The 19,249-nt window shown below is 41.6% G+C and overlaps 1 protein-coding gene across 1 annotated transcript in view; it reads right to left on the bottom strand.

The window, feature by feature from the left end:
* Window positions 1-3,264: 3,264 nt before the first annotated feature.
* COL4A5 (collagen type IV alpha 5 chain) overlaps window positions 3,265-19,249 on the bottom strand; it is a 122,288-nt gene continuing 106,303 nt past the window's right edge. The window contains exons 42-51 of the mRNA XM_075573450.1: window positions 15,545-15,678; window positions 15,334-15,406; window positions 14,855-14,926; window positions 13,654-13,782; window positions 12,384-12,482; window positions 11,675-11,887; window positions 10,074-10,251; window positions 9,250-9,364; window positions 6,437-6,609; window positions 3,265-5,924 (exon numbers count right to left, since the gene is read on the bottom strand). Of these exons, the coding sequence (XP_075429565.1) occupies window positions 5,843-5,924; window positions 6,437-6,609; window positions 9,250-9,364; window positions 10,074-10,251; window positions 11,675-11,887; window positions 12,384-12,482; window positions 13,654-13,782; window positions 14,855-14,926; window positions 15,334-15,406; window positions 15,545-15,678 (1,268 nt within the window). The 3' untranslated portion in view covers window positions 3,265-5,842. The remainder of the gene's footprint in view (window positions 5,925-6,436; window positions 6,610-9,249; window positions 9,365-10,073; window positions 10,252-11,674; window positions 11,888-12,383; window positions 12,483-13,653; window positions 13,783-14,854; window positions 14,927-15,333; window positions 15,407-15,544; window positions 15,679-19,249) is intronic.

Below are 19,249 nucleotides of genomic sequence, written 5' to 3'. Positions count from 1 at the left end.
TAAAACTCATTCAGTTCATTTTTGGCAAAAACTCTCTAAATGCACATTCCTAATATTTCGATTGAAAAAAACTCATGAAGTTCCTATTTAGTCATAATTCAGTTATCAACCTAAAACGCATTAAGGGCCTCATGCAGAGAGCAGCGCAAAAAGTGAAAGCGGCATTAATTGGCGGATTCTGCCTTCAGAAAGGCAGAAACCGGCAAGTTTAAAAAAAAGCGCCATTTTTTTTTTTCCCCCTTCAAATTCGCCGCGCGCCTGGAGAGTTTAAAATCTCTCCAGTTTTTTTCTCTGCCGTATGCAGAGAGCCGCGATCGCCATCTAGTGGCTGTTCGCGGCAAAAAAATGGCGCGATTTTCAACATTTTCCCTCTCCACCAAGCAGCTGGCGCTCCGCGGCCGGTGGAGAGGGAAAAAAAAAAAAACGCGATTTTTTCCCCAGTAGTTTCAACAGCGCTAATAGCGCTGGTTGAAACTCTCCATATGCAGAAAGGCAGTTTTCTGCCCTTTCTGCATATGGACATAAAAACTCTCCAAAAAAGGTAAAAAATTTCCCCCTCTCCAATTCTGCATAGCGCTGCTCTCTGCATGAGGCCCTAAGTATGAATTTGAAATAATGCCATAAAAACTATAGTTAGACTTTTACCTCTACAATGACGATATGTAAATAGGCGTATGTTGCTGAGCAGTGGTTACCCTCCAAACGAATATTAACACGGGTGTGTTCTGCAATGTGGAAACATTTTGAGAACCCCTGATATAGTGTGTATTAAATGATTAATACAAAGATGCCAATACAGGTGTCAAACCTTTATGAAAATGGCAATGGAAACACCATTGTTGCTGGCTTTTTCATATGTAGAATACTCTTGTGTATATCCCAAGCAACAGAAAAATATATATTTGGCTGGAACTAATGTGATTTTTTCCCCGTAAGGATGAAAGTAAGCAATAAGAATCTCGCACCCCAGTATGTGTTTACAGGGCAGATACACTAGAATCTTCTGGCTGCTTCTATATGTCGTAACAAACGTTCATCTGCAGTAAGAGGGATCACCATGGCTTTTGGACATTAATGATTTATGTTGCCTAAATGCAAATATGTTTTTGCTAACCCCAAGTTCACCTGCAACATACAATACAAGGCGGAGACCAACATTTTGGGGGTAGCTCATTTAGAGGTCACAGTATGTTGCTCTACTGCAGGCACACTGAAAATATTCAGCGAAGGGAGAACATCCTAGTTATTTGCATTATGTTAATGACCCATAAATAAGATACATTCAAAATGAAATCTTACTACATCACAGTAACAAGTGTTTTTTCTGTTAAATCCTTAGCAGCACGCTCCTAGAGGGCACCACTATTAGGGTCTGAATAATGTAATTAGCCAATCCCACCTGTAACTGCTTATTGAGCAGCTTGCGGGAGGCCAGTCCCTCCTTTTTTCAAGGTATATAATGTCCCAGTAACGTCCCTGTAAATTCACTTTTCACTCTACTTGCTAACTGTAAGTAGCTTCATTGGTATATACAAGTTTTTAACGGCACTAAGTTACATAAGCTTACGCTTAGTATATTAACCCCATTCAGGGTATATTTCACAGAACATTTGTATGCATTTAGCATAGGGACCTGCTATTGAGACTTGCCTTGACGTTGGTTAGCAGGCTTGGCATTATTTGATCAAAGGATGTATTCAAAAGTCTCCTTATAGATTTAGTTTGCACTATGTATATTTATTTGCCCATTTATTTGCTATCCCAATGGGAGAAGCGCAGGGATTCACGTTTTTTTTTTTTTTTTTCCAGTAACAAAAGTGAATTGGCTTTTTACATGAGCTATGTTTAAGGTGCCAGGCTGGAATGCTTTATATGAACCTGATTTGATTGTCAAAATATTACACACTTGTTTGTATATAAAACAAATAAAAATATTACGTGTGAGCACATTCAGGTCTCAGACAGGTCTGACTTTCACCGTTATCTTTTAGCATACCGTGCACCCAGGGATTCTGGATAATGACATGCAAATAAGCAGTGTGTCACCTTTTACTTTATGGCCATTTAAACATGGACCCCTATAAGCGTATGCCTGCCGCATTACACAGGTTTCCGGCACAGCGTGGGTTAAAGTGCATGCAACCAGCAAACCTACTGCACTATACAATGTATAAAAGAACAAATGTAACATGCGTAACTACTGTTTTCTTTGATCAAATAAATGGTGCCCTCTTCTGGAAAAATGTGGTAAAGCAGCAAAACATTCAAAATACTTTTTTTTTTAATCGCTTATTATAAATGTAGTATTAGATAGTACTTACTGCATTTTTTTTCATGAACTTGCAATTTTTAATGAGTTTAGATGTACCATGCAGCCTTTCGTTTGGTTGCTACAGCAAGTTCTGGCGCACACCTTTTTGAGCCCAGCAATACAGGAGATTTGGCAACAAATTTTCACAAACGGGAGAGTGTTGCAGTGTTCCCAGCAGGAGACTGGCTGAGTTGAACGCTATAATAATAGATGTTACCTGTAGTAATATAAGGTTATATTGTAATTGTTGCATTTCACGGACTGAAGGATTGATGAAAGGTGGCTATTAGGAGTAGGATATTCGCTGATAGGTCACAGGAGAACGGCTTGATGCAGCTTAGGTTATTCCTTTTTTATTGTGTGTGTGTGTACATACATACATAAAAAAAATATATATATATATATATATATATATAATAACTGAGCCACTGATTGAGCCACTGTAAACCCTGATCTGTTGGTGGCCCTTGAGGACTGGAGTTGACAAGTCAAAGACTGAGCCACTGATTGAACCACGTACTGAAGATGGGATATCCTTACAACCTGACCCGCTGGTGGCCCTTGACGACTGAAGATGGCCACCCCCTGCGGTAGACATGTCAACAATTATACAGCTTTGTGGACAGAGCTCTATATTTTAAGATAAAGTCTGACTCCAGTCAAAAGAATCGCGTGAAAATGTCAGGTTGTTTATTGTGTTCTAACATTGCCACTTAAAAGTAGTGGAAGACGCTCTGTGGCATAAAACTAGGGGGCGAAATGAGTTTACATGTGTATATATTCTAATGATAATTCAACATATAGTACAAACAGGGTTGCTTTTGAGCAATCAACAGCATTCATCATTACAAAAGTAAATTTTTTAAAATGTTTTATTCATTTATTTCCGTTGGTGCTGGAGGTGCCTACAATGTGTTTTAACAGCTCAAGAAACAAAAGGTTAAAACAGCTAATACTGGTTATATAGTTTTATTGCAAGATTTACATTGTTTCACAAGTAATCTGAAGATGCGTTTTCTTTCGGAGAATGGCAAAAGTTCACAGGATGCATTCGGGCAATGGTTATAAAATGATTTACAGAAACGTATTGCCAAGTGAAGCAAGTTCAGGGGCGGGCAACTCCAGTCCCCAAGCGTCACCAACAGGTCAGGTTTTCAGGATATCTCTGCTTCAGTACAGGTGTCTCAGTCTTCGACTGTGCCACTGAATAAGCCAACTATGCTGAAGCAGGGATATCCTGAAAACCTGACCTTTTGCTGGCCCTTGAAGACTGGAGAAGCCCGCCCCTGGTTTAGTTACTGTAGCAGTCAACAGCCAAATAATGAGTAGATGTTTTTTTTGATAACTGCAAATTTCCGATTTCTTGACGAGTGCAAAAAAAAATAAAATGTAAAAAGCACTAGAATCTATATAAAAAACAAATCTGATGGATTTGTGCACACTATAAATACCGCAGCTAGAGTTTAAGAAATAGAGACCAGTGGCTGATAAACAAAAATAAATCACAAATAATACTGCCAAATCAATCTGAAATGGATTGATTTGTCAACACAGAAATGCACATACACAATAGATATTAGAAATGCAGCTTAAAGCAGCGATCGCTCCCCTTATAAAAATCTGTTCGGGGGGAGGGAATCTGGATCTGAACCCCCTTTTTTTTTAAATCCCTGGGGATTGTTCCAGAGATATTTACCTTTTATGTACCAGTGTTTTTGGTCCCTTTTGGGAAATCATTATGGCGGCCAATAGGAAGCTGCAGTGTCATCTGTGCATGAACGTACCCGGCAGCCATCTTTGATTTTGCGTTAATGGCACATAAAAAGGGTAAATATCTCCAGAACTGTGGTCTCCCAAGAGCTAGGAATAGCGCGGATAAGCTCCGGGGGGCCTCCTGGTTTCGATTTCGAAATGACAGTATTTGTGCCATGATTTTTCTGCTGGATTTAGAAAGCTGTGACATACAAATGGGTACTATTCGTTAATTTCAGGTAACCTTAAAAAAAAGCATTGTCATGTTTAGAAGCAGGGGTGCTCAACTCAAACCCCCCCACCCCCCCATAAGGTCAGGTTTTCAGGATATTCCTGCTTCAGCACAGGTGGCTCAATCAGTCATTGCTTCAGCACAGATGGCTCAATCAGAGGTTCTGTCTTTGACTGAGCCTCTGATTAAGTCACCTGTGCTGAAGCAGGGATATCCTGAAAACCTGACCAGTTGGGGGGGTACTTGAGGACTGGAGTTGAGCCCCCCCCCCCTGCTGTAAACTATTTGTCAATGAAAAGGTTCCATACTACCTATTTTTCACATGACAGAAATAATACCTGTATTTCATGAGAAAAATAATATTTATTACACAAAACTAACTGGTACACACTTACAAATGCATCATTTCAATGGTAAATTGCTCCAGCTGTATAAGTAAGAAATGTACAATTTCCTCGCCTCCCAAAAAACAAGTAAAATACTGATATAGCCATCCTCTTTATTTCAGTCACACTAGTTTCAATAATATACATGACTATGCTTTGTGTGTGTGCAAACTGTAAAAACTTTGGCAATTAATAATGGGGCTTCTTTTTTTTTTACAAAGTCAAACTAGCATACTCAATGTGTTGGGTGTGTGTTTAATTAAAATGTTCTGAAGAATATGGCTAATTATAATCATGTGTTCAGCGTACAAAAACAAAACGTTTAAAAATATCCAGGATCTTGAAGCACAAATAAAACAAAGGATAGCGTGGCAACATTACAAACAATAAATTCTTGATCAGAATGGCTACACATACACTTCTTATGATACACTGCCAAAATGACGTCCAATTGGAATCACTGGCAGAAGGGGGGAGAGGGGCATTGCATATGATAAAATCAGTAGTGTTCTGATGCAGGTACAGAGGTCGGAGTTCACACATTGCCATAGAATGCATAAAAAATACTGCTCCATATATTACGAATACTAAATTGTATAGACTTTGTGAAATGAGAAGTTATTTCCTGTTTTGTTCATTTCTAAATGATTTCATGGCTAACCTAAGAAAAAGTGTTTACACAATATACACATTTCATTACTTACAAAGAGAAATAAGCTTAACATTTTGATATTTAGAAACCCAAGAATATGGAAGGGTTAGTAGCACCGTGAAAAAAAAAATGTTATTTTTTTTTTGTTTTGTTTTCCAAAACCGCAACCTTGTTATTTTAAACATACTCAGTGCGTTTCTTCTCTTAAATGATGAAAAAAAAAAAAAAAACATAACAAAAAGTGCCATTTTGGTACTGTGAAAAAAAACTTCATTTGATCCTTGCCAAAGCTCAGTTTCTCTCTTGGTAGCGAGAGGTTCATCTTTTTCTCAGTCCGTTTGTCGAAATGCACCAGACAATCCTCAATATGGCACTTTGGTGAGGTACATTTGAATTGGTTTAAAACAGTTTCTGGTTCTTACTCGTTATCTACACAGTAGCACCATTGTTACCGTGGAGGACAATGCAAACCTACAGTTTCTTCCACAGTTGGCCAGTTCTACAAAGTGTTACGTCCTCTTCATACATACTTGGCATCGACTGACGCGCGTTCTTAGATCACCCGCTTTAAGTGTTTCAGACTGGGGTTTACTGATAAAAGAACAAAATGACAAAATTAGTGAAGCTCGATGATCTAGTTCAGCGGCGGCCAACTCCAGTCCTCAAGTTTTCAGGATATCCCTGCTTCAGCCCAGGTGGCTCAATCAGTGGCTCAGTCAAAGACTGGAGTTGACCTGTGATGAAGCAGGGATATACGTAAAACCTGATCTGATGGTGGCCCCTGAGGACTGCAGCTGGTCACCCCTAATCTAGTCTGTCTCATTGGTACGGACAAAAAAATAAACAAAGCAGGAAACTTGCCTTTCAACACGTGCATGACATGCATTAATACACTAACGATGCTTCAGGCCTTTACACATTATTTGAGCAATTCCTGATTACACCCAAAGCTGTGTACAAAGTGTACATTTTATATATGACTAAATCATCTGATTAATCATGAGGACGTATCGAAGACCATTGAATATGATGGTATACTTAGTTTTGAGAATTATTCAACTCCATGCTTTAATGTACATAGACATATGTATCTGTTGACCTACCTAAACATTTCAGACATTTCCACAGTGGCAAGCCAGAAACTGTACGAATTGGCATAGTAATTGCAGGTGCCACGCCCATGACATTCAATGAAAGGAGCAGAGCGGAACTCTTCCAAACACGATCCAGGAGATGCTAAAGCTTGTCCCGAACCTTCAGAGCCGGCACTTGTGTGCTAGAAACAGGGGAACGAAGCCCACAATCAATGTGCAATTCCACCAAATATCCATTTTGAATGAGTAATATGCAACTAAATTCACTGAGTTCATTGTACCCCCCATGTGGGGGTCCGATTACACAAGAGGTGCCAATACTGGGTTAGACCAAATGGTCCACCAAGCCCAGTATATCCTGCCAGCCAAAGTGGCTACTACTGGAAGCTTCTTGGGGAGTCCATCACTCACTCCTTGCCTCCAGATCTGTCCATGCTGCTATTATGCATTTATTAACATATTTTCCATAAATATGCATCATACTCGTTAAAGAGCTATTGATGATACAAATGGTTCTAGTGCCATTCGTAGCAGTTAATGTAATCCCCAAAGGCACACCAATGTTTGTCACTCCAGAACAGAGCCAATGCAATAAGTTACACGAGGGCTTTTCAAGACCCCCCATCAGGTCAGGTTGGTAGGATATCCCTGCTTCAGCACAGGTGGCTAAATCAGTTGTCAGTCGTTGACTGGCCAACTCCAGTCCTCAATGGCCACCAACAGATCAGGGTAGACAGATATTCCTGCTTCAGCACAATCAGTGGCTCAATCTTTGACTGAGCCACCTGTGCTGAAGCAGGGATATCCTTAAAACCTGAGCTGTTGGGGGGTGGGGGGTGTCTTGAGGATGAGTTGAGGACCACTGAGGTACACGGCATGAAGTTTAACATTCTATTGCAGGACTTTTCATTTGAACATTTGGGGGCCTATGCAGAGAGCAGCGAATTTTAAAAATGGCGAATTTAGTAAAAAGTAGCTTTTTTGGAGAGTTTTATTCTCCATATGCAGAAAAGTGCGAATTCTGCTATGTTTAACATGGATGCGTGTGGCGAGTTTAAATTGGCGAGATGCGCGCTTCAGAAACGTGTAAAAACAAATTCGCGCCTTTTTTTTCCCATTGCAATGGCCGCGAGCGGCAGCTTCTTGCCAATTTTTTCTGGCGAGGCAAAAAGGAGACAATCGCGCCATTTTATTGGCGCGAACAGCCGCTAGATGCCGTTCGCGGCTCTCTGCATTAGGATATTTTTAAAACTGGCGAGATTGAGGTTCTCGCCAGCCGCGAGGCGAGTTTTACAAATAGAAAAGAAAAATTGGCGCGTTTTTCGGAACTCGCCATTTTCTGCTGTTTTCTGCGCGATTTTCGCCAAAAAATGGCGAATTTCGAAATAGCGCTGCTCTCTGCATAGGCCCCTTAGTAGCATATATGCAAGTTCTAGGGATCAGCATAATTACACTGTAGGAAACAAAGCACCAATACATTACAAAAAGATGCCTATAGCAACGTGCTATAGTGGAAACAGTTGCAGTGGTATCATTATCGAAAAAAGGAAAACCGACGCCTTACAAGTTCAGAATGATATGGAAAGTCCAAAACGATATCATAAAAGTCCCAACAAAGTCCTCTGTAGCAAAAACGATGGAAGAATTGCTGTGCAGCTCCCACCGTGCATGAAGAATTATGTGGAGAGAAAACAAACAAACAAGATTATGGTGCAGTATGTCAAACTAATATAACTGACATGAGAGCCCAAAACACTAAATGACAAGACAAGACAGACAAACTAAACAAACAATAGCAAGGCTAATAGTGATAAAAAGCTAATTTAATAAAACAACATAAATGAAGGGTTCCAGAAGACTGGAAAATCGCCAGGTCCAGATGGGGTAAAATTGGGACCCTACTCACAAGATATCAAATTGTAACAGGCAATGGAGATAAACGCCGTGCTGCTCATCCACTGCAGTGGTAACCGAAGCGCTTTCCCGTGTGTAATACCCTGAGGAAGTGTGCGCAAGCGCACGAAACGCGTTGGGAAGTTCTTTTAGAGCTGTCTGTTGGTGAAGGAAGACGTACAGTTGATCCAGGCTTGAAGTTTAAAAAAACGCCGTTCCAGGAAGTCCCGCCTTCCAGTCACGTGGCATCCGCCTGGAGGTTCCGCCCCTTAGTGACGCGGCATCCACCCGAGGCAGGGGAATCACAGGAAGGCGCTTCGGTTACCACTGCAGTGGATGAGCAGCACGACGTTTATCTCCATTGCCTGTTACAATTTGATATCTTGTGAGTAGGGTCCCAATTTTACCCCATCTGGACCTGGCGATTTTCCAGCCTTCTGGAACCCTTCATTTATGTTGTTTTATTAAATTAGCTTTTTATCACTATTAGCCTTGCTATTGTTTGTTTAGTTTGTCTGTCTTGTTTTGTCATTCAGTGTTTTGGGCTCTAATGTCAGTTGTATTAGTTTGACATAATGCACCATAATCTTGTTTGTTTGTTTTCGCTCCACATAATTCTTCATGCACGGTGGGAGCTGCACAGCAATTCTTCCATCGTTTTTGCTACAGAGGACTTTGTTGGGACTTTTATGATATCGTTTTGGACTTTCCATATCATTCTGAACTTGTAAGGCGTCGGTTTTCCTTTTTTCTTTATTGCATTTAAGTGTCTGATTGTACAATCAGTACTCACCTGGCGGCCTAATTCCACCCAGACCCGGGTTCATTATTTATTTTATATTTTTATTATTTATAGCGCTGATTTCACACTGTCTTTTTCTTAGTGGTATCATTATCGGTACCCTAAAAAGTTAAATCGGAAGGCATACCATCATGAAGGAGTAACCAATCCAGAGAGAGGACCAGGCCTGTGGGCATGGAGGAATCTGGATGGTCTGACTGTGAATGGCAATCACCATGGCAGGCGCTTCACATACCGAGCACCTGAAACATAGAAACAAGGTGAGCAAAGTGCCAGCCAATGTGCCCAGTAACACACACACTGCAAGGATCAGTGAAGGCTTTGACTTCTTAGGGTAACTCTTCTTCCATCAAACATCCTAGTTCAGTACAATGACAGCAAGACTGGATTGGTTGTGTCCCACTGCTTTACCCATTCGCTGACACAAGTGCCTGTTTAGCAGTGTGTTACACACGCATTCCACAAGCAAAGAGGTTAGATTCACAGCACAGGAAGATGGGCCATACTGCTAACCTAAAATAACTTCCTGCTCCTGACTTTAGCTGATGTCCCCTTCATTATATCTGCCCACTCCAAAAAACACAAACTCCTGGCTTAAAATGATAAATGTGTGGAATGTTAGGTAACAGTTGTTGGGGAACATGTATTAATATAAACTAACTTCTAATTAAACACTTGTCAGAATTAATCATTTAAAGGGACCATTCAATATTGTCCGAAGTGGGCATTCGGTGGTCTTTCAGACTGAAATCCCTATTGAGGTCAACACCCCCCTATTACGTTCATAATATAAAATGACCCCCAAAGAGAGATACTGTATCACAGCCAAAATAAAACACAGATGCTTAATACGCTCCAAAGAACATTAAAGTTCTTTCAACACTGAATAAAAATGGAAATTATATAGAAAAAAACCCAGCTATTTCCATTTCCAGCACAACGCTTTCTTACCGGCTAATGAATGGCTGGATGTCCCTCCCTTTTAATGGTTCCATGCTCATAGGCATTGGCTGTGGGGTGGACAACCAGTAGGAATAGTCGTTTCTCGAAGCAAAGTTACACACATTATTGATGTTGCAGAACATGAAAGGCATCGTGCTGAAGCGGCGAAGGCAGCTGCCCGCGGTACCTACACAAACAGTCCGAAAACAATACTGCTAATTAAGAGCAAAAATATAGTATTGAACCTCTAATGTTTCACACAATTAAGGATGTTATTCTCTTCACAAACACGTAAACAAGCATCACACACACACACATTTATTTATTTATATATATATATATATAAAAATAAAAATAACGGAAATAGCCGTGTTAGTCCAGTTGCGATAGTGCAGAATAAATGAGTTCTTCAGTATTAGGTGATACCTTTTTTTATTTGGACTAACAATTTATGTCATAGGACATAAAGAGTTCTCCCCTCTTCCTCAGGTCGGCAATACTGGTTTACAAAGGAATCTATGGCTAAAACAGAGGTTTGGAAAGCAGGGGAAACCCAGAGATGTAGATAAGGTGGGGTGAGAAAGGGATGTCTGAAGACATGCCTCCATGCTGTTCCTTGTCACAGTTTTATTACCCTTCCAATGTCTTCAAACATCCCTTTCTCACCCCACCTTATCTACATCTCTGGGCTTCCCCTGCTTTCCAAACCTCTGTTTTAGCCATAGATTCCTTTGTAAACCAGTATTGCCGACCTGAGGAAGAGGGGAGAACTCTCGAAAGCTCGTCCTATGACATAAATTGTTAGTCCATAAAAAAATAGGTATTACCTAATACTATGTATACATTACATTATATATATATACGTTTATATTAACTCCCACTCCACACACCCCTTTTGTAAAGCACTGTATACACTGTGGGCTCTCCATTCATTTATATTCACACAGATACACACACACACCCTTACATCACTTACTTTCAGGAACCATTTTACACCTCTAGCCATAAATCTCATCCACACCGGGGGAAGGACAAGCACAGATAACATTCCAAGAGACACTGTTTTTAAGTATTCCCTTTGCTTGCTTCATTCATTGTAACATCGCCGGAAGAAGAGATCAGTGTATCTCGAAAGCTCGCACAAATAAAAGCATTTCGTTAGCCACAGAACGGTATCATCTATTTATTTTTTGATTATTATTTTATTATTTTTTGATTATATATATATATATATATATATATATATATATATATTACATTAATACCTTTTATATATTATACTTTTCCTTTATTTTTGCCATTTAGGACTATCTGTATAGGTACATATGTGCTAATACGGTAAAGAGTTATTTACATTTAATAGTTTAATAACATAATAATACAGTACTATGAAAACAGTTTTCATTATTTGGTAATGCAATACATACTGAAACTATGTTCAAATAAGATGGATATTTTCCCAATTTTCCTCAATATTTTCACCTCATTCAAGAAGGTATCATTTATTTATTTCAACTTGTTTTATAGAGAAAAAACAAACAAAAAAAAACCAAGTGTAGACGGAAGAAGAGCAGCATGGTGGTTTCAGCAAAGAGCCAACACTATCTCACCCAAGTCCTGGCCGTGAGCCCTCTCATTCCCTTGCACGTACAGGAGAGAATATCCATCATAGATCCTGGTGGTTCCTTGTGGACAGACTGGCGAGTCTGTGGATTGGCTGTGTCGTGTTACAAGGAATCCATGAGCTACAGAGCCAGGACCAGGGGATCCCGGAGGACCTTGTAGTCCATCTGGGCCGGGGGTTCCCTGATTTCCTCTAGATCCTTTGAACATTAAAAAAAATATTGCAAATATGCGGTAAAGGAAAAAGCAATGCGGTAAAGGAAAAAGCATATCCGTGATGCATCTGTACGAATAAATCCTGCATTCTCTGTATGTTTCTATCCATATCACTTAGATCGCAAGCTCTGTGGGAGCGGGATTATCTTCTCCCATTGGTTACATTTACATCTAGCCCTTTATTTATTTAGCATTCACGAGCAAGTCATTTTAATGTTTGTACATATATATATAGTAAATGTATGATGCTATTCTTGGCATATATATTGTTGTACGTATGTATAGTTCTTGGCATGCACAGTATTTACATAACTATATGTAAATGGCGATCTATTGGATGATCTATCTATCTCAAGAACAAGGAGTGAAGAACGTATTCATGCTAACGGTATACGGAGAATCTCACCCACTCCAGCGGCCCCTTTATATTAACAAGTTTGGGCAAAGTAGTTGTTGGCGGATATATCTTGAGCATCTCACCTGGTTGGCCTGGCAGACCTCGGTCACCCTTACGTCCTAACTGACCCTCAAATCCGGGAAGTCCGTCTCTGCCGGAATCACCGGGCGGGCCAAGAGGACCTTTAAACAGATGAGCAGAAATGACCCATGTGCAATAATAACCCATTTATTTAATTTTTTTTAAAGTGTTGCCTTCGAGGGAATTAAAATCCCTTATTTTATCCCACGCATCCTGTGGGACCCCAACGCGGTTTCAAGGTATGAAAGAAACCCACCACATCGGCCCATTGTCCTGTCTGTTGTGAAATCTCTGACCCAATAAGATTCTTGGCTTTCTTTCTTATTAAAGATAGCCTTGTGTCCATCCCATGCCGCCTGCTGCATGGCCTTCACCCCCACTGATGCTATTCCTTGAATCCACCCCCCTTCCAATGAAGCATTAGAGCGTGACCTCTAGCTCTATGCTTTCACATTGATGGATGGTGCTGAAATTGTTACCAGCCAGCATTCACTACATGTACTTGGGAAAACAATTAATCTTTAATATATGAAAATGTGAATATAAAAGGTGACCGTGTATGTATCATGAGTTCATGAAAAGCTTGTCCAGTTTTACAAACTTACAACTGACAAAGAGTTTTCTGATACAAAAAAAAATAAATAAAAAAATGTTGTGCGTAGTGAGACGGGCAAACCCTCCCAAATCTGTTTCCCCCGGATTTTCTCGCATTGTCCCTCCCCAAAATCCGTTTGGCTGTGAAAAATCCGCGAATGGATTTGGTCGGTTTTAATCCCGCGCGGATTAAACAAAAAACCACCACTGGATACAGCGGATCTGTAAAATCCAATTCCACGGATTCAGCAATCCATTGGTGAATTCTTCCGAATCCGCCAACAGATGGCTGAATCCACAGATTGGATTCTACAAATCCGTCCACGGGTAGCGGAATCAATGAGGCGTATTGGTAATAGTAACAAATCTGATAAACGCGAATCAACCCTTTTTGAGATTGATCCGCTGAAGTCCGCGGACCAAAAAAAAACGGTCGATCCGCTCTGGATCCAAACTCGCCCATCTCTATGTATGACAGAATGCTGACGATCCGGTAGACCTGGGACATTTTAAGACCGGCCTACGGATTTCAAAGTTGGATCTGCTGATTGGAGTGTGTATCACAGTCACTGCAAAGCAAGCTCTCCTGCAGAACATTACATACTAAACCTGCAAGAACTACACCCAGGTGAGTCTGCTGGCACCTGAAACAACTGACCTACGTGTGCGTGGGCGTACCTTGCACTCCTGACGGTCCTGGTGGGCCGGGGGGTCCATTAAGTCCTGAGCGACCTGGAGGACCTGGTGAACCTTTTGCTCCCTTAATCTCACGGTAGTCACCCTGGGGACCAGGTGGTCCCGGTAAACCTGTATTGAGGAACGCAGGGAAGTCATTACCGTCTCCCTATGTAACTCCACTGCCCCAGGAACATGTGATGAACTGGAGGTTAATGTTTTAGAACAGGGTGGATCACCATTGTCTAGTTGCATGAACCCTTCAGTAGCAGTAAAGCTGCAGACCAGGCAATATCCTACACGTGTGTTTTTAATAAATCAGTTCTGTACTATGAGAAGATATTTGTAGCAATTAAAAAAAAACAACAACAACTCTGAATGACATTTTTAACGTATTATAATGTAACAATCATTTTTTGTTTCTATAGCAACCATTTACACAGTCACACCCCTTTTTCAGCCCTGCCCTCTCTCTAGCAGTGCACAAATTGTATCTAGTGACTGCCTGGTCACATGATCTTCCCCATAGAACTTTGCATCTTCTGCTGCACTGACAGCAATTTAGTGAACCCGCGAACCGAATCTTCGCTGATCAATCGCAGGAGAACGGATCGATCGCCAATTTAGCTAATTACTCATCATCGTGTGGATTGTATTGATGCATGTATTAAAGGGGGAAAATAAATAAAATAAAATAATGGCAGCTTGGACTGCAGCTTTAAACACCATGAGATGGAAGTCTGGCAGAAAGTAACCCATGCAATTCATTTAAATTTGGCCTAAGAGAAAACAGAACTGACTCTGAATAAACACACTGCAGGTTATGTCGGTAGGTGAAAAGTACATATAAAAACAATAATGTGTACAAATAGAACAGAGACAAGTGCCTACTGATGGCCCGAGAGAAGACAACGATGGATGTCCCAAGAACAAATAAATACATCAAGGCTCCCCATCTCCAGTCTTTGAGAGAGAATAACAGGCCAGATTTTCAAGGCAAAATGTTGCCTAGGTGACAATTAGAACAAGGCTAATCAAGTATTAGGGACATCTTGAAAACCTGGTCTGTTGGTATCTTTAGAGGGCTGAACTTGGAGAGTCCTAAAATACATAACGTGTTCCTGGAGGATGGCATGGATATCTTCCAGAGACTGAGAAGAGAGGTTTTGCAGAAGGTCTGACCAGCATCAGTTAAGACTCTCACCTTGAAGACCTGTGCTGCCTGGGTCACCCCGAGAGCCTCCCAAACCTGAAGGTCCACTGGGTCCTTTCAAACCTGGGACGAATACATAACATGGTAAGATTCAAGGTCATGATGCTCCATTTAATCCCCATAATCCCGTGCTGCTGCCTGCACTGCATTATCACCCTGGCCAGAACATACAATGTGCATCTCATGGTGACGTCACCCACAACCAATGGTGCACCAAAGCAACTTAACACTGTCCAGTGCCCGACACCACTTGTTTCGGCAAGTAAATAACATTAACCACATACGGGTCCCAAAAGGGCTCAAAACGTCACATTGCTACATATGGCATGGTTTACATTAGGGTGTTTGGGATGAAGCTTTCTGTGATATGTTTAGGAGCCTCACTACAACATGTAACAGTGCGTTGTGCAGAACTCTGCTTTCTGGTGGCCACTGTGCTTTAATCCATCACCAATCCTCATTAGAAGTACCTGGGAATCCCGGGACACCTGGAACACCTTGATCACCTTTCATCCCATTGAGCCCCGGGCGTCCAGGGTCACCCTGCCGAGAACCGTACAATTATTCCACATTCCTACAGGTACCAGACGTTACGCTCAGCGATTGTTTTATTCACTTATGCTTTAGGTTCCGTTTTGGACATATAAAGAATATAAACTATAGATCTCTAATAGCACCTACCGGAAAACCAGATGTTCCTTGCTCTCCTTTAGCGCCCGAGAACCCGGGCTGTCCAGAAAGCCCGGGGTTTCCTTTCTCGCCTTTAAAACCTCCGCCGCCGGGGGATCCGCGTGGACCTTCTGAGCCCGGAGGACCTTTGTATTATCACAACAATGTTAGAACGACAGCAGGACACTCGTAGTGGCTAATACATTATCATCACCTGCATACTGAAGACTGTCTGACTTGTGTGCGATTGTACTTTATTTTAAAAGTGCATTCTTTCCTAGGGAAATTCAGCTTTTGTAATACAATCCTTCCTTACTGTATCTGTATTCCAGTGGGCTGCCACGGAGAATGAAAAGGTGGCATTGAAACGCACAGTTAAAATAAAGACTGGCTATGACTCCCGCAATATGTCCGATTAAGCCCTTCTCCGTATGACATCCAAACCTACCCGTGTGATTTTAACAAATCTTCATATCTGTGCTTGTTCTGATGGCCAAAAGGCGCAGGTGGGGCTAGTCTAGTAGTTCCAAAGGTGTCATTGCTAAACCGTTCGGTTTGCACAGAAGGAGCGGAATGCAATGTGCGATAAAACCCTATTCTCTATTGCAAATCGCTTCTTCTAAACCGTGTCTAAAAAACCTGACAAAAAGCACAATTTGTCCTTTTTTTAGAAGCGGAATGACCCGAGCTGGTGCTAACTCCGTCCCCAGTCTGACTTATGGGTTTCTCTCTCTCTCAGCCAAACCCACATTTCAGGCTCTGTATGTAACTTGCAATACCAGCTTTAGGTGCTGTTAAAAAATGTGAGTTTTTAGAAGCGGTTTACATAACAGAGCGACGAGAATAGCAGCGGTGGGCAAAAAAAATGTGAATTTGAGACTTTTTTCGACAAACCGATCGGGTTGTCAGAACCGGAGTGAAACCGCTTCTAAAAAAGTTTGTTACTCGCGGGTTGCACATGTGAGAAGGGCTTACAGGATAGCAGTGTGCCAATCGTGTCACAAAGGGCTCTTCGGAAGCGGCTTGTCACCCTTCGGAGCCACTAGAACAGGCCGCTTTGTATCAATGCGAAGGTGATGCAATTCTAGGAGAAATAGATATGCACGTAATGCAGAAAGGAAAAGCCCAGTTCAAAGCAATAAAAAATATTGCTTGTCTGTTTGTCCCAGAATTACACCAGTTTTTCCTTGTTACATAGATCCCATCGGACTTCGAAGAGAAAAGTGAACTGGGGTCAGGGAACTTCTGACATTTCTTAAGTGTGAATGAGGTGTGAGTGAGATGGTGAGTGAAGTGTGAGTGAGGCATGAGTGTGGTGGGAGTGTGGAGTGAGTGAGGTGTTAGTGTGGTGTGAGTGAGGTGTGAGTGTGTTGTGAGTGAGGCGTTAGTGTGGTATGAGTGAGGCGTGAGTATGGTGTAAGTGAGGAGTGAGGTGTGAGTGAAGTGTGAGGAGTGAGTGTGGTGTGAGTGAGGAGTGAGTGTGGGTGTGGTATGAGTGAGGCATGAGTGTGGTGTGAGTGAGGTGTGAGTGAGGTGAATCCCATCGTTTCTGGAACTAGAAAAGAACTGCTCTGGGGTAAAATATTAAGTAAATGCTCAACTTGTCCCTAAATGTTTATTGAGAGTGAAATCCCATGGGGAAAAGTCCTTAAAAGCATCCACATTACAGCAGGCGTAATTGCATAATAAGGAGGGGGCTGCTGATAAGAAAAATAATGTCATTTAACAGTTCATGAACAGTGGTGGGCGTTTATCTGAATGTGAGATCAGGCTTTACCATAACAAATAAATAAAATACATAATGCAGTTCTTGGGGTTTTACCATAATAATCCACCTTGATCTGCATTTACCCCTATGAGTGAGTGCCCTTTTAAATGATCTATTATAAGAGTGTGTAGCTACATGTAATAAATAGAAACTTGAGTGAGCTATCTAGATAAGAGGTGGGCAGTTCAGGTTTCCAGAATATCCCTGCTTCAGCGCAGGTGGCTCAATCGAAGCCACTGCGCTGAAACCGGGATATCCTGAAAACCTGACCTGTTGGTGGCCCTTAAGGAATGGAATTGCCCATCGTTTATCTAGATTGAAGTAAAAACCTTTTTCTCTGTATTTTTGTGCATTCTTTACGGGTGCTGAAGACATTTGTAAAGTAATCGTGTTTTATGTGACACAGCATCGCCAATGAATCTGTCTTTTCTTAACATTGCAATCTGCTTTCTATCTTTTCCCACCAACTTTCTTTAACACATTAATGACATTTTTGTCAGGGTGCATCCTGGCCGTTCCATAGGTCTTGTAGTATATAATAGGAGGAACTGCTCAGCCATTAAACATTGCAGTGACGGAGCAAACAGCAATACATGACTATGCTGAATCCCGGGATACACATGGGATACTGTAGCTACGGATAAAGTATTTAAGGTCGGAGAACTTTAAATACTGCTTTAACTGGCACAGTGTGGCACCCGCATTGCCATATTTGGAACCAGAAACATTTTGGTTAGCATTTCTTTCACTATCATGATTTGTTATCATCATTACTATGAGACAGTGGGCAGGGTTAGCCAAAGTGTGTGTGTGTGTGTATATATAATATATACACACACACACACATACATACACCCCAGGTTGAAAAGAATGAAACATTTCTGTTGATTCACCTGGTGACCTCTCTGCTTCCCCAAATTCCTACTCCGAGAGAAGGTGAGGGCACGAGAACAGAACACCGGTAAATTAACCTTTGGGCTGCCAGATGCCACATTCAGGACCTCTCTGGGCGCAAAAGGGTTAAGCCAGTGTCCGGCGCGTTTCACCCCAAAATATAGTAAACTCATTCTGTGGTGAGGGGGCAGAAAATGTGTGGCTTGCTTAAAATTGCTGGTATTACAGCGATGAGTGTGTCCTCCCTACCCCACCCCACCTCTCTCGTCTCTGTGCTCCTTCTCAGTGTGATAAGCTTATTTTCTGTAGCCGGCTTGGTCAGTTCCCTCTTCAATTTAACTGGCGACCACAGTGTTCAGATGGCAGTAAAGCTTCGATGGCACCTTCCACCACACACGGACACACACAAACACACGCACACACACACAGACAGAAACGCCATATCCCATAAACATACGCATGCAACGAAACAAGACGGCGAGTTCGGGTCTAACCTTGAGGACCTGGGAGGAGATCACCATTGCCCAAAGATCGTTGTTAGAAAGGTCACACCCCACAGCACAAAACAAGATCACTGATTAATATACATTGCAAAGTAAAGACGTCACCAAAAAGATGCAGACAACAGCATAATTGTCGTTGTTTAACACGTATGTAAAATACACATACACAACGGCTTCAATTTACAGCAGGCAGAGAATATGCCGGGTTTTTTTTTAAATGAAAAGGGTTATTATGGTAATAATAAATAAAATACATTTCAGAATGGTAAAGGTTGACACATGCGTAATTTATTGAGGTAGGGGGACTCAACTCCAGTTCTCAAGACCCATCAACAGGTCAGGATTTCACGATATCCCTGCTTGAGCACGTGGCTCAATTAGTCCCTGCATCAGCACAGGTGGCTCAATCAGTCCCTGCATCAGCACATGTGGCGCAATCAGTCCCTGCTTCAGCACAGGTGGCTTAACCTGTGTTGAAGCAGGGATATCTTGAATACCTGACCTGTTGGGGGGTCTTGAGGACCGGAGAACCCCTGCATTAAGGCCTGATTC

The sequence above is a fragment of the Ascaphus truei genome, chromosome 16, assembly GCF_040206685.1.
Source record: "Ascaphus truei isolate aAscTru1 chromosome 16, aAscTru1.hap1, whole genome shotgun sequence".
Taxonomy (NCBI): Eukaryota; Metazoa; Chordata; class Amphibia; order Anura; family Ascaphidae; genus Ascaphus; species Ascaphus truei.
This window is presented reverse-complemented; position numbering and strand designations above follow the sequence as displayed.